The sequence below is a fragment of the Panthera onca genome, chromosome C2 (genome assembly GCF_046562875.1).
Source record: "Panthera onca isolate mPanOnc1 chromosome C2, mPanOnc1 haplotype 2, whole genome shotgun sequence".
Lineage (NCBI taxonomy): Eukaryota > Metazoa > Chordata > Mammalia > Carnivora > Felidae > Panthera > Panthera onca.
Genome location: NC_138347.1, coordinates 98,224,248 through 98,252,023, shown reverse-complemented (window position 1 = coordinate 98,252,023; position 27,776 = coordinate 98,224,248). Strand labels below are relative to the sequence as shown.

Genomic DNA, 27,776 nt, shown 5'->3' with positions numbered 1-27,776 from the left:
ATCTCTGCTAGGCTTTGAAAATCCTTTTACTCCCCATGGTAATTCCTCCTCCAAATCCCCAAGTTACTGACCCCCAGCAGGGTGCTGTCATTAGAGAAGTTTAGGAGTCTAAAGCAAAATGCAAATGGACTATTATTTAGTGTGGTACCAAATTTACCAAATTCTATAGGGATAAATTTATTTAATCATCACTGGAAAATGGTACTACAGCAGTCTTCCAAAAACAAAACAAACAAAACAAAACAAAACAAAACAAAAACCCACCACCTGAAGTCTCAGATCATTTTTGGAAGAAATTATTTAGATCTAAATTGCTTTGGTCTGAAAGTCTCTAACTCATTGACAAAAATATGATTCATTCAAAGGCTCTTTGAAAAAAAAAGATGTTGTCTTTCATTTGCCCTGTTCCTTTACCCTAGTCCCATAAAACATCCAAAAGAATTGTATAGCAATAAAGCAAAGGCTTAACCTGGTAGTAGAAAGCCCTGTTTGTTATAAAGACGTAAAGACTAAGATTACTATGCCTTTATCAAAGTGAAATGGATTTAGACTAATGTAAAAGACAGCATGACAAGCTTTATTACAACGTAATGGTTTAGAAGTCAAAGCAAAAATAGAATGATAAAACAGCTTTGGGAGAGGCTAGGTAGTCTTAACATTGATGATACCTATACACAATCAATTGTGACTCTGATGACTTTTTTTTTTTTTTTCACTCGCTTTTAAAGTTATAAAACCCTTTGTGCATTAAAACCGCAGTGGGTAACTGATGTCAGCCTTCTCTGGCTCTCAAATGATTTCAAGGAGAAACCAAAAACAAGAAGCAGAAAACCAGTTAAGCAGAAGCATGCAGGAAGTATTTTTGAACAATCATATATGATAGAAACACAATGTATTAAGATGACCTAAGGGGTCTTTCACACATCTGTGTGGAAATCAGTAAACCTTAATTTTTACAACCAAAGTCTGCCTTGTGACACGCAATTATACCTTGGAGAACTGCTTGCGAGCATGTATACCCTTCCCTTCGTTTTGTATACAATCCCCTATAAATTGACAAACTTTGGGGGCGCCTGGGTGGCTCAGTCGGTTAAGCGTCCGACTGCGGCTCAGGTCATGACCTCGCGGTCCGGGGGTTAGAGCCCCGCATCGGGCTCTGTGCTGACAGCTCAGAGCCTGGATGGAGCCTGTTTCAGATTCTGTGTCTCTCTCTCTCTCTGACCCTCCCCCGCTCATGCTCTGTCTCTCTGTGTCTCAAAAATAAATAAACGTTAAGAAAAAATTTAAAAAATAATAATAAATAAATAGACAAACTTTGGAGCAGTTCTTCAGAACAACCTGAAATCCTGTCTCCCAGGGTAGAGTCTTCAATAAGACAAATAAAGTGTTTACTAACCCACTCTAAGATGGGTTTTTTTTTTTTCTTTCACTCAACACTTTCATGGAATTCTGTAATGATAAAATACTTGTTATTTGTTTCGTATTTATGTTTGATAAAGACTCATTCATTTAAGATGTATGGACGAGTTACTATGTGTTTGGCACAATTCAAAAAAGATATAATAGTCCTTAACCTCATCGATCCCATCGGCTAATTGATAGTTACACTATTTTATATGTCCCATTTAACATGTGTTTAAGTACATTAATATGTGCTATGTCCTGGGAAACAGAAAAAAACGAACTCAACAAATAACCTTTGTTCTTAAGGACTCAAAATCTAGGAAAAGATGCATGTATAACCTTTGAGTACCCAAAGCACATTACTGTTCAATTCAGTAGTGGAAGTTATATCCACGTGCTCAAAGATCTCAAAAAATAAAACAACTAAATGTGATGAGGACATCAATAACGTTTTCAGTCTGAGTTTTTTGGTACTTTAGATTCATAGTTACATGTCTTCCCTTCAAGATGTCAACAAATAACCACAGAACAAACACTACAAGGTGCCAGACACAGGGATACCAAGGATACAAGCCAAAAAGACACCACCCCCTGGTTAAGGAAGCAAACTAACAGTTAATTTTGAAACAACAGGATACATGTTCCAATAAGAGACACACAGGTGCAACTGGAGTGTGGAGAAGCAAACCCCGAAGTCTGTGTGAAAGACTCCAGAAAGTTTGAGACTGAGGGTGAAAAGAGGTTTGTCAATTGATCATCAAGGAGAGGGAACTAAAGGCAGAAGAAAGAGCACACTGCAGAGCCCTGAGGCAGCAGGGTGGGAACAGCCAACTGGGATATGGCTGAAGCCTTAAATGAATGAAAAAGAAAAGCAGGAAATAAAGTGGGGCTGACACACTGGGAGAGGGCTTTGTATGAAAGCTTAAGAATTCTGGAGTTGATACTTAGACGGAGGATTAGATGAAGTGCTAAAAAAGCTTTTTTTTTACAAACCGCTTCATTAGCAGGACAAAGGGCAGACTGGAGTCAGATCATCTGGATGTAGGGAGAAATGTTAGGAAATCTTTGTTATATTTTGGGTAAAAGAAAAGGAGATTTTGAACTAAGAGCAGTGGCAGCAGAGAGGGAGAGGTGAGGCTGATAAACATATTTTGATGGTAGAATCAACCAGAATTGGGAGAAGATTGACACAATCGGTATTATAGCAAAATATACAAGTTTGGCAGGACCTGTGAGTGGGATGAGGCTAAGGAGTTGAAGATGAGTTTCTGTTTAGATTTTACATATACACGTATCACTTTAGAATAAAATAAAAATCAGATTCATTGAAAGCCTCAGGTGGGGCCTGTTCCCATAAGCCTATAGCCCTGCGCCCCTTCTCTTCACAACCAAGTGTCTTGAAATCTGTCACATGTTAACTGGTTCTATAAATTAGGCATTATGCAAAATGAAAGTTTGACAGAGAAACAAATGACAAGATTATTAGAGATTAAGAAATTTTCCTAAGGGGAATATGGGTAGTAAATAATGTGGTCAGGATTCAACCTGGATGCCTGGTTCTGATACCATGTTTTTGTCTGACATTTAACAAATATCCCATCAACATCACCAAATGGAAATGGACTGATTTACACAATCGAAATGTACTTAATGAACTTGATAGTCTTCAGGTTAACTTAAATTTCTAATTTACCGAATTTCTTCAATATAAAAAAAAATAACAAATTAGCTGTGCCTATTCCACATCTTACAATTACCAAGCAACATTTCCCCATCGCTATTTTTTTTTTTTCTATTGCATTAGTGAGAACTTTGGAAACTCTCCAGATGTGAGCTTCTAAGAGTGCAGCTATAAAGATTAAATCCACGAGTATATCATTTAGAAAAGTTTTTTAAGGAAATACTTTGTCTAGTTGCCCAGGACTATGCTTAAGTTACCATAAATATCTTTTCCTAATTTAGATTTCCAAAGACATAGTAGTTAGCCAGTATATTTTAAAAATCTACACCATCCCCCAGAGGAATTCAGGACCAAGGATAGATTTAGGGAGGAACCCAGGAGGCAGAAGTAAATACTTTCAATGTACGATATCGCTTACTTTATCTTTGGAGAAGCTGAAAAGTTGTTTTCTTGCAGCAAAGAATTGAACAGCTATTACGCTGGCTGAGTGACCCCAGAGGACACCAACCGGTTTAGAGACAACATAGGGGTTCCAAAGGCAAACTTTATTGTTGATGCCAGCAGTTGCTAACCAGAATTAGAAAGAAAAAAAAAAGTGCTTTTAGTACATGAATAACCCATACCATTTTCTTTTTGAAATGAGTGCATATCGCACATCTGTAGGTTCTTAAATGCTTTCTGAGCACTAATGCACCCCGCCTGGAAGAAAGGAAGATCATGGCAAACTAACAGGCCTGAGTTCTATTACCGGAAAAGGTTGAAATGGAAGGAGACGTGGGGAACGAGTATTCATGGGGCCACAGGACAAGAGAGTCCCGTTTAGGAGGCAGCCAATGGCCCAGCCAGGAGGCCACAAAATCCTGCTTCTCAGTCCTCATGCTTTCCTTCTACTGCTAGCACAGCCTAGGAATATACACCAAGTTACAGTTAGTTATCCCAGGAGTAAGAAAGAACTAAACCAATATTTAAAGTTTCCAAATTAATGAAAAAGATATAGAAAAAATTATTTCCACTGCCATATAAACAATTGAATATTTACAAGCACACAAACAGCAGAATTATATTTTTGACCTGCTCTATGGAGAGAACAAGATATTTTTGAACATGAATTGGTTTTATTCAGGGAGCACATCAAGAGCATGTGGAACAGTGGTGTTTCTGGTCTGTGGAAACTCAGTAGAGCACTCTTTGTTTTTCTCTTCTTTGGGGCCGACTGTAGAGCTGAACTTATTCACTGTTCTCTTTCCAGCACTATGCCAGGTACAAAGTAGTGACAGTGTGTAGGGTTGAAATACTCAATCGATGAATCAATGAAATAGTTGATATTTGCATCCTTCCAAACTCAATTCGCTAACCCAACCTTATCAGATAGATCTACAATTCTCTTTGAAAGGTGAATATTGGCATATTCCTGAGTTTCTATTCAAGGTATCTTTTTTTTTTTTTTTTTTTTTTTTTTTTTTATTCAAGGTATCTTTTACTGTGATTGTCAGCCATGATTGTTAGGGATTTTAGAGACTCAGCCTCCTAGCTGATACCAATACTCTTCATGTGAGTGATAATTGTTACATGAGCGTTATCAGTATGACCCATTCCAAAGGCCATGTATCGCCATTCTCTACAACTACCCTATTAAGTTTTAGTGCCTCACTTTTTCATAGTGTTTGAACTAATGTATATACCATATCAAATTATCATCTTTCAAAACGTCACATATTTTAAATAGTGCCCGAAACTTTATAGCTTATTTCCTCAGCTAAAATATACTCTTTCATATCAAAAAAAGAACTCTCATTTTAAACTAAAACTAGGGTAATCTGAAAATGTTCAAAAAGCAGTGGGGGTTGCATTCTGAACAGTGAAAACCTTCTATATTTCATAGTTCTGGTGTAGGTGTGTTGTGGCTATAGAAGCAGCAGCAGCAGCCATAGTGGTAGTAGTAGTCGTAGTCGTAGTAGTGGTAGTAGTAGTAATTGCAGTAGTGGCAGTAGTAGTGGTGGTGGTGGTAGTGGTGGTAGTAGTGGTAGTAGTAGTGGTGATAGTAGTGGTAGTGGTGGTGGTGGTTGTAGTGGTAGCGGTAGTAGTAGTAGTGGTGGTGGTTGTAGTAGTGGTAGCGGTAGTAGTAGCAGGGGTGGTGGTTGTAGTACTAGTAGTGTGGTGGTGGTGGTGGTGGTAGTATAGTAGTGGTGGTGGTTGTAGTAGTAGTAGTAGTGGTAGTAGTGTGGTAGTAGTAGTAGTGGTGGTGGTGGTGGTAGTAGTAGTGGTGATAGTAGTAGTAGTGGTGGTGGTGGTAGTTGTGGTAGTAGTAGTAGCAGCAGTGGTGGTGGTAGTAGTAATAGTAGTAGTGGTGGTGGTGGTGGTAGTAGTAGTGGTGATAGTAGTAGTAGTGGTGGTGGTGGTAGTTGTGGTAGTAGTAGTAGCAGCAGTGGTGGTGGTAGTAGTAATAGTAGTAGTGGTAGTGGTAGTAGTAGTGGCCGAGGTAGTTGTAGTGGTGGTGGTTGTAGTAGTAGTAGTGATGATAGTAGTAGTAGTAGCAGTGGTGGTGATTGTAGTAGTAGTAGTGTCGTAGTGGTTGTAGTAATTGTAGTAGTGGCAGTAGTAGTGGTGGTAGTAGTAGTAGTAGTGGTGGTGGTGGTTGTAGTAGTGGTAGCGGTAGTAGTAGTAGTGGTGGTGGTAGTAGTGGTAGTAGTAGTAGCAGTGGTGGTTGTAGTAGTAGTGGCCGTAGTTGTAGTGGTGGTGGTTGTAGTAGTAGTAGTAGTAGTAGTAGTGGTGATAGTAGTAGTAGTGTGGTGTTGGTAGTGGTAGTAGTTGTAGTGGTGGTGGTGGTAGTAGTTGTGGTGGTAGTAGTAATAGTAGTAGTAGTAGTGGTGGTAGTAGTAGTAGGGGTTGTAGTAGTGGTGATAGTAGTAGTAGTAGCAGTGGTGGTGGTAGTAGTAATTGTAGTAGTGGTAGTAGTAGTGGTGGTGGTAGTAGTAATAGTAGTAGTGGTAGTGGTGGTAGAAGTAGTAGGGGTTGTAGTAGTGGTGATAGTAGTAGTAGTAGCAGTTGTGGTGGTGGTAGTAGTAATTGTAGTAGTGGTAGTAGTAGTGGTGGTGGTAGTAGTTGTGGTGGTAGTAGTAATAGTAGTAGTGGTAGCCGTAGTAGCAGCAGTAGTGGTGGTGGTGGTGGTGGTGGTGGTAGTAGTAGCAGCAGCCGCAACAGCAGCAGCAGGAGGTTGAGCATTCGGTGGTGTTAGAAAGATGGCAGAATAGCAGACATAGCACCAAAACCGTCTTCTTTCTCTGTATCATCTCACATCCCCCACAAATTCTAATAAAAACGCTAATTCAAGCATTGGGGCCCTTTCTCATATTTCCACCCCAATGTAGTTCACACATGCCGCACATCATAATGCATCATTATCAGACATTCTCAGGCAATAAAATGTGAGCTGTTCAACTTGGTCTCTCTGGCAATAAAGCAAGAAGGTGGAGAGGCCCCGTGCATACAAATACACATACCAGACTATTTATGAGGCCCTCAGAGTTACCATGATTTATTTTACATACCAATTAAATTGAGCCGAGAGTGGTAATCAAAAGCATGAATGCCCTCAGCAACATTGAAGGATGTCATTTTAAGAGGCTTTTTTGATTTCTCTCTCCAAGCCAGCACCACAGTGTTTGTATTGTTGGTTGTACTGGAAATGATAGCATCTAAAGATGCACTGTAAGTAACTGATTAAAAAAAAAAGGATCTTTAGTTGGTTTCTCACAAAACATGAGCAAAATTCAACAGTTTTAATACCTAAAGTCAAAAATTAAACCCAGGTTATGAGGACACAACCCAATACATAGAAAATACCTCATTAATGCCTCCCCACTCCACTAAAGAATTTACAGTGGGAAGTTACAGCAAAGTCTGCATTCTGACCTTTTACCCAATCTAAGGATACCTTGACATTTTTTTTTTTTAGTTGGCACACATGGCAGGAAACAACATAATCACAATAATCATATGGGATTCTGGAGTCTTAAGATGAGTGATTGGCCAGATTCCTGGGTTCTTCCTCCTGGATCTGAAGCAGGCAAACAGAAGCTTAGACACCCTCTGCTGCTCTCCCAGGTCCAAACCGTGCCCAAACCATGGTTCGTTTAAGTCATGACTGGACCTAGACAGGGCTCAACATCTGGCACAAACACAGCCAGGGACTTGGGTAAAATGGCTGTTCCTATGTCCTCAGGGACACAGCACCAGATACCGTGGAACAAAATCCCATTCCCCAAGCAAGGATCTTGCTGCCTCTTGCCAGGAGGACCTGTCAGACTCCCAGGCTCCAAAAAGCAAATAGCCTGTTCCTCCAGGAACAGTATTCTTATCTCCTCCTTGCTTCCTCTCCATCATTTTCTCTCACCTGTCTTTCCTTCAAAAAAGAAAAAAGAGAGAGAAAGAAAAGAGAGAAGAAGGAAGGGAGAACAAACGTAAGAAGTGATCAGTTCCTGGGGCGCCTGGGTGGCTCTGTCGGTTAAGCATGTGACTCTGGATTTCAGCTCAGGTCATGATCTCATGGTTCCTGAGATCAAGTGCCATTGAGGCTCTGTGCTGACAGCATGGAGACTGCTTGGGATTCTCTCTCTCCCTCTCTCTGCCCCTCACCCACTCGTGTGTGTGTGTGTGGGTGCGTGCGCGTGTACGTGCGCAAGTGTGCATGCATGGGCTTTCTCTCTTCAAATAAATAAGCATTACAAATTTAAAAAAAAGAAGTGATCAGCTTCTACAAAGGTGAACCTCACTAGGGAGCAATTAATGTCAGGACAATAAAGGTCCCTGAGCACCCGCTATACCACTGCTGCTTCTTTACAGGAAGTACCAACAGACTAAGTCTGATGACATCTGTTCTCATTAGGAAGCAACCTCACTGAAAATATTCCTTTTGTTTACAGAAAATGCTAAGGGTTACTGTAACTTGACTCAGTTGAAGCAATACTATCTGATCTAGAGTATATAACAAACGCTGTATCTTCAAATCCATGGAAATTTCAAGACGTCATTACAGTACAACCAAAATAAAGTATTTCTGTGCAGAAGATTACTTTGTCTTGTGTTACCACATTACATTGAACTATCATCTTCAGTTTTGAGGCTATAAAGAAAAACACATAAAAAAGTACGTTCTGCTCTGGTATTCGAAGGACTGCTTTTAGATTTGAATCTGCAGGCTCCCAAGTGACATTTATGGGCGTGTAGTGTTACATATCGGAGGCTTAACAATTCACACTTTATTTCCAGACCAAGATATAACTTGTATCTGATTAGACTGTGGAATGCCAGAGCTCCTGAGAATGCCCGAGTAAAAGGTGAGGGTAAAGCCATTTCCTTAAAATCAAATTATCTGATAAATAAAAATGTTTTCCTCCCTTCTTGAAGACAGCAAAGGAAATGATAGGTTATGATGGAAAAGTTTTTAAAATATCAAGCTAGGGAATGGGGTGAGCTGATAAAATAAATGATTTGTTTTTAATATCCTCAGTGAGTTTCAAGATTGGTGGAGGAAAAATACTTTTTAAATTACTTTTAGATACTGTTTTCAGGGGGAAAAAAGTCTTCAGGGGACAACTCGATCATGTCTGTCCATTAAGATGTTCACTTTCCATGCTTCCGCTCTTTGCCACTTAGTCATGAAAAAGGCGTTAAGCGAACTGCCATTGATCCCTGTTCTGTTCTCGTGCGTGTGCTGTCAGGATGACCCTGTGTAATGGCAATTAGTTAAGGTGAGGAAAGTGATCTGAAAATGGAATGTGATCCCTAAAAACCAAGTAAGTAATGCCATTAGGTGAAGTTGAAATAAGCTAGAATGAGGCCACCTGATATCCTCTGCCAACAGGTACAAGCTGTAGCAGAGTAGAAAATGGGGCCATTTCTAAGAACTCTTATTATCATTTTCCAAGCTTTTTTACTTTAGGAGTCATACAGCTTTAGGAAAACACCCTACCTTGAACTTTCTTTGATGATCTTTTGCTTGAGAGAGTTGGTTTTCAGTTACATTTCTTATTTTGAAGTTTGAGTCCCTTTCTCTGAGACCACCACATGGCCGCCTATATTCTGACCAGCTACCATTGTAAGAAGGACAGAAAGAATCACCCTATTTCGTTTTTAAAAATCAAAATGCATCTAACTCAGTACTGCTGGGCACATTAAAAAATAATAATGCAATTAATTTAATGACTGTTCAAAATGCTGATTGGACGCCCATGCCCATGATACAAATGGATCTTAACCTCCCATCACGCTTTTAAACAGGCTGCAGGAAGAGACCTCTTCAAACCTAGGCTACCAGCTCAAAGCTCATTTCGACAGCTTTAAACACAGTGAGAGAACTGATAGGAAGGACACGGTGTTCTAGCTAACTCAGGAAGGCACCCTCTTTTTGTCTGGACTGATTTAGATGCAGAGCAGTGGAACAAAGCACAACAAGAGACTAAATGTAGCCCTTATTCCAAACTTCATCTCTATCAATTATAAAGGCTTCCTAAGGAAATGTAGCCTGGTAGCTGTATTCTCAATTCTCTGGCACACCTCTATTAATTAGTGCAGCAATTACTGATTTTGTTATCAGTCCAAACTGTTTTGTACCTTCTCCCAGCCATGGCCAAACAAAGGAGACAAAACACCTTTCAAAGTAATAAAAAAAAAAAAAAAAAATCAATGCTTTTTTTATTATTGGCAATTTAGTGCTCACTTTTTCAAAAGCTGTACTGACAGTCTATGGTTTCCAAGGTTTCCAATGATATTGTCTATAAGAGGAGACAATTACTTGGGAAAAAAGGAAAACTTCTCTCAGATTTAAGACATTTATGTCTTGCCCCTATTGCATAAAATCTCTGTACTTTACAAGCATTTTTAGAATGTAATTATTTTTCTATTAAAATGTGACACAGAACCACTCAGACAAGATGAAAATATTTCTCCTTCAAAGTTTTAAAATAGAAATCTGAACCTTATCTTAAAGCAGTAAGTTAATATTCTTACATCTGACTGTAAGTTTTTCCTTTGACATTTCAGTTTTATAAATATTTTATCCTTGGCTCCAACGAAACATTATTACCATACTTGCTCATTTATTTCTTTCTTTCCCCAATTGTATATTCTCTTCTCACACTAAGAATAAAATCAACAAAAAATATTTCTTGAGGAGTTCTAAGAGTATCGATTCATGTCGCTGGGGTAAAAAAAAAAAAAAAATTATATATCAAATGAAAGCAACTGTTGGTTGCTTGCTCCTGGCAGGTTAAGTCTTGTGGACCAGGGATCACTATTAGGCCCACTGTTCTATTTTTTATTCCTTCCTGCCCTCCTCTCCCTGCTGCATTATTTTAGTATTTCTTTCCTTCTCCTCATACTGAAATAACTGAGCTGCAAATAAACAAAAAAAGTTGTATTTAAGCTTCTAATAGCTACTGCTAAATCTGGGAACAGGCATTCATTCATTGGTTAGGACTGAATTAGGTCCTTCTTTCACAGGTACTTTGGGCTTCAAATCTAAAATTTGAAATAAGAGGGGCTCCTGGGTGGCTCCGTCGGTTAAGCGTCCAACTTTGGCTCAGGTCATGATCTCGCAGTTTGTGAGTTCGAGCCCCGTGTCGGACTCTGTGCTGACAGCTCAGGGCCTGGAACCTGCTTCAGATTCTGTGTCTCCCTCTGCCCCTCCCCTGCTCATGCTCTGTCTCTCTCTGTCTCTCAATAATAAATAAACGCTAAAAAAAATTATTTTTAAGAAAAATTAAATTTGAAATAAGAGAAAATGTTATAAACTCTTCACCTTTCTAGACTCTATATACTTTTTAAATTGCCTTCTCCCCTATCCATTTTCCTCAATATTGATTCACATAGTATTAAACTATATACTATTTGCAATCTTTTTTACCCCAATCACTTTTTTAACCATAAAAAAACCCCTATTTTTTTTTAAATCTACTAATAATGAGCAAGATTTCTTTTGGTATCTCTCTTTCCTTTTGAAATATTTTTCAGTAGTATTTATCCAGTGTCTTAATCTATTCAGGCTGCTATAATGAAATATACAGACCAGGTAGCTTAAACAACAAAAATTTATTTTTCACAGTTTTGGAGACTGGGAAGTCCAAGATCAAGGCACTAACAGATTCAGTGTCTGGTAAGGGCCCATTTCCTGGTTCATAGGTGGCCAAATTCTTGCTGCATCCTCACATGGGAAAGAAGTGAGAGACTCTCTGAGGTGTCTTATAAGAGCATGAATTCTATTCAAGAGAGCTATACTAGCCACCTCCGAAAGGCACTACCTTCTTTTTTTTAAAATTTTTTTTAATGTTTATTTATTTCTGACAGAGAGAGATAGAGCATGAGTGGGGGAGGGGCAGAGAGAGAGGAAGTCCCAGAATCTGAAGCAGGCTCCAGGCTCTGAGCTGTCAGCACAGAGCCCGACGTGGGGCTTGAATTCACGAATGGTGAGATCGTGACCTGAGCTGAAGTCGATCGCTCAACCAACTGAGTCGCCCAGGCGCCCCAAAAGGCACTACCTTCTAATACCATCATATGGGGCTTAGGATTTCAACATATGAATTTGGAAATGGACACAAACATTTAGTCCCTAACATTCTGCCCCTCCCCTATCCATGTCCTTCTTGAAAGCAAATTACATCCCAATAGTCTCAAAAGTCTTAACTCATTCCAGCATCAACTCTAAAGTCTAAGTTCAAAGTCTCATCTAAATCAGATACAAAGACTTGGGATACAATTCATCCTGGGGAAAATTTCTTTCCAAGCTGTGAACTCAAGAAATCAAACAAGTTGTGTGCTTCCAAAAAAGTGGTGGAACAGGCATATGGTAAGCATTCCCATTCCAAAGGGGAGAAATAGGAAAGAAGAAAGGGGTACTAGATACCAAGTAAATACAAAGTCTAACCAAGAAAACTCTGTGAAACCTTAACACTCAAGAATAATTCTCTTTGGCTTGATGCTCTCCCTTACAAATCCACTGGAATGGCCATGCTACTCCCGAGGCTTGGTGCTGCTGTCCACCTATGCTGCAGCTCTCTGAGGGGCTCCCACTGCTGTGCTGGCTCCTCTGGGTGTGGCTACACCATGACTCTCTGCAGAGCCATCATCCCTTCAGAGCTAGGTTGGGACGACCTGGCCCACGTGAACCAGAGAGGCAGCCCCATCCTCTGAAACCATTCTGCAATATCTCAGAAGAAAAGAAACAGAAACTCAAAGGCATAGAAAGAAAATCTAACTAAACTAAAACATAGTGATTTAAAATAAATTTTATTTATTTTTAATTTTTTTTAATGTTTATTTATTTTTGAGACAGAGAGAGACAGAGCATGAATGGGGGAGGGGCAGAGAGAGAGGGAGACACAGAATCGGAAGCAGGCTCCAGGCTCTGAGCCATCAGCCCAGAGCCTGACGCGGGGCTCGAACTCACAAACCGTGAGATCGTGACCTGAGCTGAAGTCGGACACTCAACCGACTGAGCCACCCAGGCGCCCCTAAAATAAATTTTAAAAAGACTGAATAAACATGTATAAAGCTTATTGCAGGATAATATGAAACATCTAAGATATTTCACACATATAATGGGAGCCCCAGAAAAAAGAAAAGGAAGGGGTCAGACAATTTTGGGAAAAATAACAATAGAAAAATTTCCAAATTTAATAAAAACTACAGACCCATATATCCAAGAATTTCAGTGAATTCTAAGCAGTGTAAAAACACACATACTCTCTCTCTCTCTCTCTCTCTCTCTCACACACACACACACACACACACACACACCAATAAACTGAAGCACATCACAAGTAAGCTACTTAAAAACAGTGAGAAAGGGAAAATAGGGCAAAACATGGTACCATGTGTTACAGTAGACACTATGGAGAATAAAAAACCTATCATACGCCCTAAGAAGATCGTTTAGCTTTCAGTTTATGTATACATGTGATTTGCATGTGATACATCCAAATTTTCTCTGGGTTTGAAAGAGTTATGACAGGCAGGACAAAAGTTGTGATGTAGGTACAGAAATTTTTAGGATTCCTTCACAGATTGAGCTGCATCTGAAAGCAAGATTTTTACGAAGCCAGGAGCATAGCTCAAATTGAGAACCCTGAAAATCATGTAAGGCAAAGTCCATATGAATGACAAGAAACAGCAAAATAAGGAGTTTGGTAAAGGTAAGGGATGTTTCGGGGTCAAAACTGGCAAGTAAGACTCTGCTTTGGTGGCAGGACCTGGAATATCCCAGAATAAGGGAATCCTTCAGAGGTAGTCCACATTGAGAAGGTGAATGGAGAAGAATATGAGCACTGGGTAGGACCAGGGCATCTGCAATCTGCAAACTGAACATTCCCCACCTGGAAACTGATGTCTTTGTGGGACATTCTAAAATGGCTCATCATTTCAAATTTTCAGACCTCAAGTCCTGAAGATTCCTGTTTCAGGAATCAGGAATAAGGTTGCTTATTTCCCTCCTTCCTTGCTTGCTTTATCATTTCCACTTTCACATCATCAAAAGCCTTATAATTAGCCAGTGTGATTGCAGTGTCTTTCTTTGTCCTCCAACCTATGCCAAACAGAACTATCAAAGAAACCATTCCTAAATGTTGTGTGCATTAGGTCTTCCAAGTATCCTCAAAAACCTTCAGTGCTTCACTGTTTCATTTTCTATCAAGTGTAAATAGGGCTAGTTGCCAAGATTTCCAACATATGTCCCTATTAGACCTACTCACTTGTATTTGCTCAATACTCAGCCTCTCATCTATTCATGTCCATTTCTCTTCCCTTCATTGTGTCTGCTTGTCTCCCTTTACTCATGTTCTGTGTGTTCTTTTTCCCTCCACCTATCCATCCTTTGAGTAGCACCAGCTACTCTTGAAGCTTTCCTCATAATGTTTGCTGCTTAAGAATTACTATGGGAGTTAATATCTCATTTATGTGGTTTAGTAGCTAATTTTCAGTACCATTGTACAATGTTCTAATAAGTTATTTTACATGAGTCTTTAATTCTTATTCCTATACTAAGTTTCTTGAGGGTTATAATTAATCTTTCTTCTACAGTCTCCAAGGCCTAAAACAGTTTAGAGCACATAAAAGACAAATAAATAATTGTTGATTGATTGACACATTGAGTCCACAATTTAAATAAACTGACTAATGTAAATATATTTTTTCGGCTATTTTTCCAAAAATGAATCACTTAATTACAATGAGTTTTGATTCACAGAGCTAAGAAATATGTAATCCTAATAAGATAGTAAACATCCTTGATATTTCTTTCATATGTAAAATGTTTTTGTAGCCAGTTCCTAACTGCAGTGATTCAGAGGCCAGACTCCAAAGTTGGATTGCTTAGTTCATAAACATGAATTACAGTGTTGATACTAAACTAAGTTTCCATGTTCTTTTGTCACTAGATGAAGGAAACAAAGATTAGAATGATATTTTGGAAACACGATGAGCAATGATTTCACTTGAACCTACAGAAAACTCCTTGTCCTGCAACTTAACAGACAAATGCTTATAAGCAGTTACCAGCAGAGTTGAATTTAGGTTTAAATGAAACTATGACAGGGTCTAGAGTGGAAACTTTTCATTCTCTCACTGAAAGTGAATAGAGTATTTAGATACTACTCATATTCAGAAAATATAATATCAAATTGAAAACTTTACTTGTTATATCCCCAATCTTTTCAATAACAAAATTCTTTTAGCTACTTCTCTGTATTTATTCATAGTAATTTAAAGTCATGGAACTCAAATAATACACTAATCTTGAGGGAAGCCTACTACAAGTAGATTTTAAGAACTAGTACTTTATTACTATAGTCTATCTAGTGTTTGTTTTATGTATTAAAATAACATGCTTGTAAAAATAAACTATTGGACCTACACCAAAATAAAAAGCTTTTTCACAGCAAAGGAAACCATCAACAAAATGAAAAGGCAACCTACTGATTGGAAAAAGGTATTTTCAAATGATATATCCAACAAGGGATTAGCATCCAAAATATATAAAGAACTAATACAACTCAATACAGGAAAAAAAAAAAAAAAAACCAAAATAATCCAGTTAAAAAATGGGCAGATGACATGAATAGACATTTTTTTTTCCAAAGAAGACATACAGATGGCAAACAGACACATGAAACGATGCTTGACATTACTAATCATCAGGGAAATGCAAATCAAAACCACAATGAGATATCACCTTACACGTATCAAATGGCTAGAATTAAAAAGACCAGAAACAACAAGTATTGGTGAGGACGTGGAGAAAAAGGAACCCTCATGCACTGTTAGTGGGAATATAAATTGGTAAACAGGATGGAGTTTCCTCAAAAAAAATTAAAATAGAAATACCATGATCAGGTAATTCTACTACTAGGTATTTACCCCCCAAACCCAAAAACACTAATCCAAAAAAATAGATGCACTTCTATGTTTATGATAGCATTATTTAGAATAGCCCAGATACGCAAAATAAAGAAGAGGTGACATATATACATATATATACGTGTATACATATATACATACACATATACACACGCACTCGTACACACACACAATGGAATACTACTGAGCCATAAAAAACAATGAGAGCTTCCAATTTGCAACAACATGGATGGACCTAGAGGGTATTATAATAAGTGGAATAAATCAGATAGGGAAAGACAAATACCCTATAATTTCACTTTTATGTGGAATCTAAAAAACAAAACGAATGAATAAACAAAAAGCAGAAACATCCATAAAGACAGAAAGCAAACTGATGGTTGCTGGGGATGAGGTATGGGCAACACTGATGAAGAGGAGTGGGATACACAGGATTCCAGTTATGGAATGAATAAATCACAGGAATAAAAGGTACAGTGTGGGGAATATAGTCAGTGATATTGTAATAGGTTGTATGGTGACAGATAATAGCTACGCTTGTGGTGAACACAGTGTAACGTACAGAGTTGTGGAATCACTATGTTGTACACTGGAACCTAATGTAACATTGCATGTCTAGTATATTTCAATTACCATGCTTGTTTGGAAGCAGCTGCAATAGCTCCCTGCATTTTTTAGTACTGTGATTCTTATATCCATGTTATACAAACATAACACACAATTTTGTGCCTGCAACACAGAGGAGATAACCAAAAAATATCATCTTCTGTCTTTCCCACATTCAATATCATGCCAGAATTAAAGGATGGGCAGAAGGTATCAAAGATGTGATACGATTTATAGTGAAGAAAAAAAATATAGAACCTATAGTTCCCATCTTGTGGGATATTACTATTGTGGGCCATGAATTAAAGAATTAGTTGCAACCTTCTAAACTCCAAAGAGGGTAAAAATACTAAAAGGGCCAATAGCTGGGTCCATTTTGACTATCTCTCCTTCAAAGTATATTAGGAATAGACCTATAAGATAATAGTCAAAGAGACTGTTAGTTTCCATTCCTTTCAATGGGCATAATTTAATGTTGCAATTTAAAAGTGAGAAAGTGGGGCGCCTGGGTGGCGCAGTCGGTTAAGCGTCCGACTTCAGCCAGGTCACGATCTCGCGGTCCGTGAGTTCGAGCCCCGCGTCAGGCTCTGGGCTGATGGCTCGGAGCCTGGAGCCTGTTTCCGATTCTGTGTCTCCCTCTCTCTCTGCCCCTCCCCTGTTCATGCTCTGTCTCTCTCTGTCCCAAAAATAAAAAAAAAAAAAAAAAAAAAAAAAACGTTGAAAAAAATAAAAGTGAGAAAGTTATCATAGACTAGTAGATACTAGGACCCAAGAGATATCAGAACAGATATTGCACATGTAGATCCTGGACTAGAGGCAAACTTTGTATAAGTTATATATATTGTGAAACTAATAAACTCATTGATGACAAGGTATTAGGAATTTTCTGGCTTTCTATAGATGCTATTTTATGACATAATCTGTCACACAGAGAAATACTACTCAAGTACTGTAGATCAGACGAACCCAGTCACTATATCAACAAACAGGAAAAAAAGAAGATCCTTTTTGACGACAATCAAAAGAATATACTTTCATGAAAACATGAAGAAAACAAAGGAGTGGTTTTGAGGGCACTTGTTGCATTCTTTCACTAAGCAGCCATGGATGTGGCTAGATGAGACTTAGAAAAAAAATTTTTTTATCGTTTTATTTATTTTTGAGAGAGACAGAGACAGAGTGTGAGCAGGGGAGGGGCAGTGAGAGAGAGAGAGGGAGTCACAGAATCTGAAGCAGGCTCCAGGCTCTGAGCTGGCAGCACAGAGCCGGATGAGGAGCTCAAACCCACGAACCGTGAGATCATGACCTGAGCCGAAGTTGGATGCTTAACCGACAGAGCCACCCAGGTGCCCATAGATGAGACTTTTAGGATCAGAGTTGGGTTGAAGTTAAATGGATTCTATGACAATTTTTTCCCTTCTCTTGAGATGTCTTCAATGCACAGTTCACCTGAACTAATTGCATGAAATTTTAGAAGGAAAGAAAAGAAAGAACTGTTAGTGTGCAGGAGATAGCTGACAATCCAGGCCCAAACTTCCGGAGAACCAATTATTGGTTGTGAGACTAACATTTTATGGGAAACATTTTCAACAAAAAATGTAAATGTAGACGTCAAAGGTGACCGTTTCTTTCATTACTGTTCAAATTGAGTACCTTGCCTGACCCAATCTCCATGATGAAGATTATGCTCTAATGTATAGCAACATTTGTGATATCCAGAGAGCAGCTCTGCCCAGTTAATAGTCACAGTGGCTTCTTCGTCTTCGTGTGCATTAGCAGGACGCTCAAACAGGGAAATCAAGGCCGTCGTGAAAACAACTGCTTGAACCTTGAGACAGATATTGAAAGGAAAACAAAAATGGGCAGGATCATTGTTGGAAAAAAAAAATCTATGTTCTTTAAGATTAATAAGGAATAGGTATTGAATTAATGGGAATTTCCTCAATATTATTTAAAGGATGCAGGCAGTCATACTAAAAGACAAAACAACTATAATGTTGGTAAAGCAATTACCAAGGGCAGTTCATTATTTGCTTTTATGATACACTTGTGATTAAAAACACAAAGAGTGAAAAGCTTTCACAATTAGGAGAGGAAATTGTTCAAATTAGACCACTTCAGAGTTCATGGGCATTCAACAAATAATAATTTTTTAGCGGTTAGGTGGAATGTGATAGAGGAGTCATTGCATCCAATGTCCGGGTTCTTGTGCTGCCCTCTCTAATGCATCTATCCCTTTGTTAAGTGATGCAGGAAACAAGCACTGCCCAGGGAGCGGGTACAGAGGAGGCTTTTAAATGAAAATCAGGGTAATTAATTTGAAAGAGTTATAAGAGATAATTTTGGGCATTTAAAATTTGATGTTTATTAAAACTGGGACCTAAGAGATCAAGCATCGTTTGGTGAAAAAAAATTACAATTTCTTTCTAAATAAGGAAAATGAGACTATACATAGACAAGAAAACCACATGAAGGCTGTTTTTCATAAGCAAGAAAGGGAACTGTGACCTAATCCTTCTTTTCCACGCCCAGCAGGTGTGGCTTTATAATTTGTAGTGTAGCTCAATTAGGAGGTCACACTCGTTGTATTCTATTTCTATGTTGAGCTACAGTTTACTGATTAAATCCATAGTGTTCAACTTTTCCTTCCCTCACTTACCTTTCCAGTTATGTCCCCAAAAGAAAGAATTGATTCATTGGCATCAAGGACGTCATACCAATATTCCATACAAATCGGTGTTCCCTTCAGGCCTTGGAGTTTATATTGACAAGGAAATTCTCCTTTGGACAGCAGATCATAGAAACAAATCTCTTTACTCGTAAAAGCCACTGCTATCTAAAGTAACAAATAGAAAATATTTGTTCAAGAAATACAGAAATACAGAAAGTATTTTTTCTGATGAATTTAGTGAAATCAGTATACAAAGGAGACATGCGACTCTTAGCCCCAAATCAGACACTGTTCCCTTCAGGTCACTAACAGTATTATAGAGGCACAGCACGGCAGCACAAGTGGACTTTATTCTAACTTTGGACTCTAGCCAAGAAAAAGTTCTTCCCGTTAAAGGCATTTGAACATATTTTCCTCTGTATCTCCACTTCACACACCTGTCAACCTCATCCATCCATGGGAGACGAGATGATTAATCACAAAGGAAAGACAAAAACAGAGGTCTAGAGCATCACACAGTCATACCAGAAGCTTTACAAATTATGCTTTATAAAGCAAGCAGAGTCTTTCACAAAAATCAGTTGATAAAAACTCTGTAAGTAGCCTTCACAAGTTAGATAAAATCCCAAAACTATTTTTAAAAGTGTAAATACATTTGTCGATAAAATTGACCAAACTTCAGCTAAACTAACCCAAGATAAAAAAGAGTGAAAATACACATCACTGAAATCAGAAATAAAAGTGTATTCTGCTATCAACCTGATAAAAATAAAAGGAGATTATAAGAGAATATCATAAACAATGGCATGCCAACAAAGTAGACGACCTAGATGAAATTCCAAATTTCTGAAAACAAAAATAGTACCTAAACTAACTCAAGACCAAATAGAAAATCTCAGCAAACATATCAGTAAAACAACAAAATTGAATTGTAATCAAAAACGTTGTCACAAAGAAAATCCCAGGCCCAGATGGCTTCACTAATAAATGCGACCAAACATTTAAAGAATTAGCAACAATGTTTCTCAATCTCTCCAAAAAACAAAAAAATTAATAAATAAATAAAGTGGAGGCAACTTTTCCAAAATCATTTTATGAAGCCAATACCATCTTAACACCAAACTACACAAAAACATACAAGAAAACTACATATCAAGAACCCTAATGAATACAGATGTAAAATTTGTCAACTAAACAATAGCAAAGAGAATCCAACAACATATAAAAAAGATGACATACCATGACCAACTGATATTTATATCAGAAAGCAAGGCTACTTTAACATACAAACATCAATCAATGTAACACACTCTATTAATAAAATAAAGGACAAAATCTATATGATTCTCTCAATATATCCAAAAAAAGCATTTGACCAATTCTAACACATTTTCATGATAAAAATGCTCAACAAACCAGGAATAGAAGAAAACGTCTTCAACTTGATACAAAGAACCCACAACTGATATCATACTTAATGGTGGAAAACTGAATGTATTCTCCCTAAGATCAGGAACATGATGAGGATGTTCACTCTCACCACTACTATTCAATACCACACTGCAATTTCCAGAAAGGGAAATTAGGCAAGAAAAAGAAATAAAAGCATCCAGTTTGGAAAGGAAGAAGTTAGACTATCTTTGTTAGTAGATGACATAATCGTAAACACAGAAAATCCTAAAGAATAACAGCAACAAAAAATGATCAAAACCAGTAAATGAGTTCAGTGTAGTTGCAGGATATAAGGTCATTTTTAAAAATCAATTTTTTTCTATACACTAGTAATGAACAATCTGAAAATGAAACTACCAAAAGCAGTGTTAGGAAAATACAAAGACAAAACATGTGCTGTAAGACAGTATTTGTAAATCATCCATCTGATAAATGTATATATCCAGAATATATAAAGAACTCTCAAAACTCAGTGAAATAAAACCAACAACAAAATGGGCAAAAGATTTGAACAGACATTTCACCAGAGGATATACAGGTAGCAAATCAGTATATGAAAATAAGCTCAATATTATTAGTCATTAGGGAAATGTGAATTAAAACCACAATAAGATCCAATACAAACCTATTAAAATGGCCACAATTAAGTGGGTAAGAAAACCCTGATCATACCAAATGTTGGTAAGGATATGTTATATCCACATGGTGGAATATTACACAACAATAAAAAGATAAATTGATATATCCAATGACATGCCAAGTTAAAGAAGTCAGACCAAAACGAGTATACACTATATGATGTAAATTATATACAAATCTAGAAAATGCTAACTATTGTATGGTGACAGCATATCAGTGGCTACCTGACAAGGAGAGATGGGAGAGGTTGGACAGGAGATTACAAAAGGGCACAAGGACATTTTTGAGCGTGACGATTATGTTCATTATCTTCATTGTACTGTTGATTTTTCACAGTAGACAAATGTATTAAAATCTGTCAACTTGGGTATTTTTAGTATGTGCGGTGCATTTTGTATAATTACATCTCAATAAAGCTCTTTGAGGAAAGAAGAAAAAAGCAACCCTCTTTAAACTTCTATGTTGCAAAAGTGCAAAGGAAAGGCTAAGATTTAGTTATCAGTCCTGGAAAGAAGAAACAATGCGACATAATCATTACACAACATAACAACATAAACATTGCATGATAATAACAGAATGCTGCACACAAATATAAAAGAAAATCTGGGCTTGAACCATCTTGTAATCCATATAGTTAACATTAACACCAGATCCTTAGCAAGAAGAGACTGGATGTGATGATGTCCAGCTACCACTCTAGAGGCAGCAAAGACTCTGAAACACAGGTTCTGAAATCAAGCTGCCTCTGTATACAAATCTTACAACATGCATTCTGTGTGACCTGGGGCAAATTCCACAACCTCTCCTTGCCTAGTCTCTCATTCTTAAAGTAGGAACAATGTCCACTTCATGGTGATCTTGAGAAGATTAATAGAGCAGGGTGCATCACGTTGGAAGTTAATGATGATGATGATTCTTTACGTTCAAGGCAGTAGAGCCTACCATTTCCCACTTAAAAAAACCCTGGGTTTTTGGAAACATGGAGGACTCTGGCTCTGGCATAATAAATATGCAAGATGATCCTGGAACAGCTTGTCACACCAGAAAACAAAGAAGCTTTCAAAGACTAACACAGTTATAGCAGAAAAGACTCAGAAGCTGACTTGTATTCATTCCAGTGTATAAAGATGGTACAATTTTAAGGATGAGTTAGCAACTCGGTGGACTGAAGCAAATAAAATTGCTTAAACTCATGAGTTTGTGATGATATTGATAACAATAATGATAGTTTTGCTCATTTTTCGTCTTTAGAGGATTCTGAATACTGGCAAATAGAAGTAAAGAATTAGCCATTCATCCTCCTTTGTTCTATGATTTGTACTACATTATAACTAAATAATTGACAGATGGAATTTCTTTTTATAGAGGTATTCCAGCTTATAAAGAAAGTAGAAATGATAGAATTAGAATGTCATCATCTTGCAACCCCTAATAAATTGACAGATCAAGGAATAATCAGCAATAACTGTCCACATCCCAGGAAGAGAGAGAACAGGCATTCTGTGCCTCCTGATTGAGGAACACCTATTCCAGAACGAACCATCTTGAAACCGATCAAGGCTTTAGATTTGACTACCAATTTACTGGAAATATGGGGAACAAGGAGACATGTAAAACAACCCCCTCTAAACACAGTCTGCAAAATCCAGACTGAGACACTTTAAAGAACAAACACCAGTTTCTCTTACAAAAACAGAATAGCAATAACAAAACAATGCAATAATAAAGAAGAGGTGGGGAAAAACACATAGATCAAAAGAGACATATCAACAATTCACAATGGTTTGGATCTTATTCAGATCGTGATTCAAATAAACTATCAAATGAGGAATTAACAAACTATTAAAAAATTACAAGAAAAGAAAATGTGTATTTGACTGGATATTTGAGAATAAGGAATTATTGTAATTGCTATTAAATGTGATCGTGGTATCATGGTTATGCTAAAAAAAAAGGAGATTTTTTATGAAATATTTACAGATTAAACAATTGTATGCTTTGGATTTCAAAGAGGGGAGATATAGATCTAACTAGACTGGCTGTGAATTGGAAATGGCCAAGGGTAGATATTGGTTCTTAATACTGTTATCTCTGGGAATGCAAGCTGGTGCAGCCACTCTGGTAAACAGTATGGAGGTTCCTCAAAAAACTAAAAATAGAACTACCTACCACCCAGCAATTCACTACTAGGCATTTATCCAAGGGATACAGGTACACTGTTTCAAAGGGACACATGCACCCCCATGTTTATAGCAGCACTATCAACAATAGCCAAACTATGGAAAAGAGCCCAAATGTCCATTGCTGGATGACTGGATAAAGATGTGGTATATATATACAATGGAGTATTACTCGGCAATCAAAAAGAATGAAATCTTGCCATTTGCAACTACGTGGATGGAACTGGAGGGTATTATGCTAAGTGAAATTAGTCAGAGAAAGACAAAAATCATATGACTTCACTCATATGAGGACTTTAAGAGACAAAACAGATGAACTTAAGGGAAGGGAAACAAAAATAACAAAAACAGGGAGGGGGGACAAAACAGAAGAGACTCGTAAATATGGAGAACAAACTGAGGGTTACGGGAGGGGTTGTGGGAGGAGGAATGGGATAAATGAGTAAGGGGCACTAAGGAATCTACTCTTGAAATCATTGTTGCACTATATGCTAACTAAATTGGAGGTAAATTTAAAAAAATAAATAATAAAACAAATTAAAAAAAATACTGTTATCTCTGCTTGTATGTGCATTTAAAAGTTTTCATAGTAGAGGCACCTGAGTAGCTCAGTTGGTTAAGCATCCGACTTCGGCTCAGGTCATGATTTCACATTCCATGGGTTCATGCCTTGCGTCGGGCTCTGTGCTGACAGCTCAGAGCCTGGAGCCTGCTTCAGATACTGTGTCTTCCTCTCTCTCTGCCCCTCCCCTGCTCATTCTCTGTCTCTCTCTCTCAAAACTGAATAAATGTTAAAAGATTTTTTTTTAATTTTCATAGTGAAGTTTATCATCTGCTTAATATAAAATACTAAGAATATGGATTCTTTAAGTTATCTTCATCCTTCCCTCACACACTGATTTTCCTTTCAATACATTATCTTGCTCATAGGCTGTTACATAAGGATATTTGTACTGAGTGGGCCCTACCCATCAGAATTAAGAAATTGAACCGTGGTTAAAATCAGATAAGCAGTTCCCTGTGATTGCACTGAGTTGTGCCATGCATTGTAATAACCTCTCAGTGCCTCATATAGACCCATGATTCTACCATAAACTGTGGAGTCAGAAACGTCTTACCAGCCAGTAATGCAGCATGGCCACATTTGGGACAGAGCCAAGAATCTGAGTCACTGTCAGCTGTGTCCTTTAAAGGAGCTGAAGAAAACAGTCTGGGAAATTGAGAAGCTCACTGGCTCTACTCGCATTCCCTCCAGATCAGATGAGAGGCACAAAGTGGGACTGAAGCTCTCAGTCCCTGCTGGTGTTATACTTGATATTGATCAGGAGCCCCATCCTATCATTTTTCCCCTTTTACAGGCAATAATTTATTTATAAAGATGTGGTACCTTGTTTATATTTTCCAGAGAAACCATACTTGTCACCCACAGGTGTTTAAGCTTGGTGGCATCTGAAGTGATGGGAAATGTTTCTTGGATCTTTAAATTCTCTCCCCAGATTCCTAATAAACCTTCTTTACTGATGGTCAGATAACGACTTGAACTTTTTAAGAAAATTACTTTTTGAATGATGTCCTTGTGTTTCGTTGGAAGGAGTTCAAGGTCTTTCCACTGGGGAACCACAGTTGCCTTTGCTCGTTCATCGTTCTCATGAAGTGCTAACAGCATAAATGAAGTCAACTTGTCCCAGTTAATGAAGCCATCTTGGGCCACATCCACTTTGTCAAAGAACTCCCCATATTCTTCCTTTGTGCCCCAACGAACAATCTCTGTCATTCTTTGCATGAACTCTTCTCTGGACATGCAAATAGTCTGACATGGTTCTGAGGGCTAGAAATAGGAATGAAAACAAGATGATAGTGAAAGCATCATAAGTACTAGGGCATTGTACCATACCACACCCAAATGTGGACCCAATCGGCAAGTCTTCCCAGCTTAAAAAAAAAAGTTGTCTTTTACTTTATAACTATACTTAAGTTAATTTGGGCTGGGGAGCAAATAACTGACAGGGCTACAAGCTGACATTCTCAATAACCAATGTCCTTATAACTGGAAAATGGAGGCAGGAGAGTCAATGATTTGATATCATGATGGAAGCAGCAGTCAGAGTAACGTGGGGCTATGTTCCAAGGAAGGCAAGCACCTCCAGCAGCAGGAAAAGGTAAAACAGAGTTTCCATTAGAGACTCCGGAAGGAAGACAATTCTGACACATCCTGATTTTAGCCCTGTCCAACCCACTTTGGACTTCTGACCTCCAAAGTAAGATAATAAACTTGTGGCTTAAGCCACTATGTTTGTGCTAATTTGTTATAACATCAGTAGGAAACTAATATAGTGGTTGACAGAAGATAGATGAACAGAGTTTAGCACAGCCAGTGAAATTATACCGCAGTGAAACTTAATCCATAAGCAAGCAGTCCACTTTGGTAAATACACCATTACAGTGAAATTACAAGTACACCATTACAGTAAAAGCACATATGTTTGATTTTTGTGATGAGTGGCACTTATGCTCTATAAAGTCTTTGCAAATACTAAATTAGCAGCTACTGAACCATAGTTCAGAGACGAAATATAGAGTTATGTTTCTATGACCCTTTGGTCACAATATTTTCATCACTTGATCAATTCATAATTTGTTTTGTGTGTTTCTGTTGAAAGACACTTAACTTAGCATATTAAGTTAACTTATTAATATTTAATTCATGACCAATAGAACAAAGTTTATCTAACACCTGTATTTTCTCCATAAGGCACATCACTGCCTTCTTAATGTTTATTTTCGAGAGAGAGAACATGAGCTGAGAGGGGTAGAGAGAGAGGGAGAGGGAGACATAGAATCCAAAGCAGTCTCCAGGCTCAGCTGTCTGCACAGAGCCCGACACGGGGCTCAAACCCACAAACTGCAAGATTATGACCTGAGCCAAAGTCAGATGCTTAACAGACTGAGCCACCCAGGTGACCCCACATCATAGTCTTCTTGTACTTAGGAACACTAATCAGAACCTTACCACCACACTTGGGGACCATTTTAAACAGTGAAATAACCAACAAAAACAAAAAATGCAAAATGAACTTGGTATTAGTAGACCTCAAGTAGGATGCTTGTTTGCAGTGTGAGTGCTAGAATAAAAAGGTAGAGTGTTATGTTGTTTGACCTCATCCTGGAATATGAACATTGGAGGCAGAAACCTTTTGCCACTCTGTACATGTCTGTGAATGACCATGAAAGTGTTTTCAGGATTCATTTTTGGGTTACAAATAAATTTTAGTAAGTAGGCAAACTCACAAATACAAAATCTGTGAATAAAGAGAATAATACTATATCATTATTATTATTATTATTATTATTTGAAGTAATAATATTTCAAATAAGTATATATTTTACTATTTAATAGGTTGTTTAGTTTGGTGAAATTCATGATAAGAAATCTACTTTTCCTACGACCTTGGAGCCAAAGAGTCAGGATTGATAGTAAGCTCTGGGAGTAAGCATATTGTAGAGCAAGTCAAGTAATTGCAGATTTAACCCTAATTCCACCAGTAATTGTAGGAACTGCTGGAAAGTTACTTCAGTGCTGAGGCTTACTCTCCCCATCTGTAAAGTGGATATGGCAATATCAGTTACAATAAAATTGTTTTTAAAATTAATTGATATATCAATACATGTAGAAAAAGCATTTGACAAAAATTCAATGGCCATTCATGATAAAAACTCTTGGTAAACAAAGACTAGAGGGGAACTTCCTCAACTTACTAAAGAATATCTGCAAAAAAAAAAAAATGGACATCGGACATCACACTCAATGGTGAGAAACTGGAAGCTTTCCTACTAAGATCTGGTACAAGATATCTCACAATTGCTTTTTAACATCATAATGAAAGTTCTAGCTAAGGCAATAAGACAAGAAAAGGAAATAAAAGGTGTAAAGATTAGAAAAGAATCAATAAAATTATCTTTGTTCACAGATGACATAATCATCTATGTAGAAAACCTGAAAGAACCAACAAACTCCTGGAACTAATAAGCCATTACAGCAAGACTGCAGGATACAAGGAAAATATATAAAAGTCAATTGCTTTGCTATATACCAACAACAAATAAGTGGAATTTGAAATTAAAAGCACAATACCATTTATATCAGTAACCAGAAAAATGAAATGAATATAAATCTAACAAAATATGTATAAGACCTAAACAAGGTAAACTACAAATCTCCAATCAATGAAATCAAGAAGAAATAAATAAATGGAGATATTCCAAGATCCAAGATAGGAAGATTCAATATTGTTATGATCTCAATTATTCCAAAAATAATCTATAGATTCTTTGCAATTCCAATCAAAATCCCAGAAAATTATTTTGTGGATATCAACCACCTGATTCTAAAGTTTATATGGAGAAGCCAAATACCCAGATGAGCTAACGCAATATTAAAGGACAAGAACAAAGTTGGAGGACTAACTCTACCTGACTTCAAGACTTACTATAAAGCTACAGTAAGTACCAAAATAGTGCATTATTGGCATAAGAACAGATAAAAAGATCAATGGAACAGAGAGCTCAGAAATAGACCCATATAAATATAGTCAACAGATCTTTGAAAAAGGTCCAAGGCAATACAATAGAGAAAAGATAATACTTATAACAAGTGGTGCTGGAATAACCAGACATCCACATGATTAAAAACGAATCTAGACACAGACCTTACGCCCTTCAGAAAAATTAACTCAAAATG

At 37.6% G+C, this 27,776-nt stretch overlaps 1 protein-coding gene across 1 annotated transcript in view; it reads right to left on the bottom strand.

Annotated features, from left to right (window-relative positions):
- The window catches only part of WDR49 (WD repeat domain 49), a 145,848-nt gene that overhangs the window by 99,974 nt on the left and 18,098 nt on the right, over positions 1-27,776 (bottom strand). Inside the window, exons 2-6 of the mRNA XM_081790111.1 lie at positions 24,426-24,866; positions 18,756-18,932; positions 17,750-17,924; positions 6,634-6,801; positions 3,504-3,652 (exon numbers count right to left, since the gene is read on the bottom strand). Of these exons, the coding sequence (XP_081646237.1) occupies positions 3,504-3,652; positions 6,634-6,801; positions 17,750-17,924; positions 18,756-18,932; positions 24,426-24,866 (1,110 nt within the window). The remainder of the gene's footprint in view (positions 1-3,503; positions 3,653-6,633; positions 6,802-17,749; positions 17,925-18,755; positions 18,933-24,425; positions 24,867-27,776) is intronic.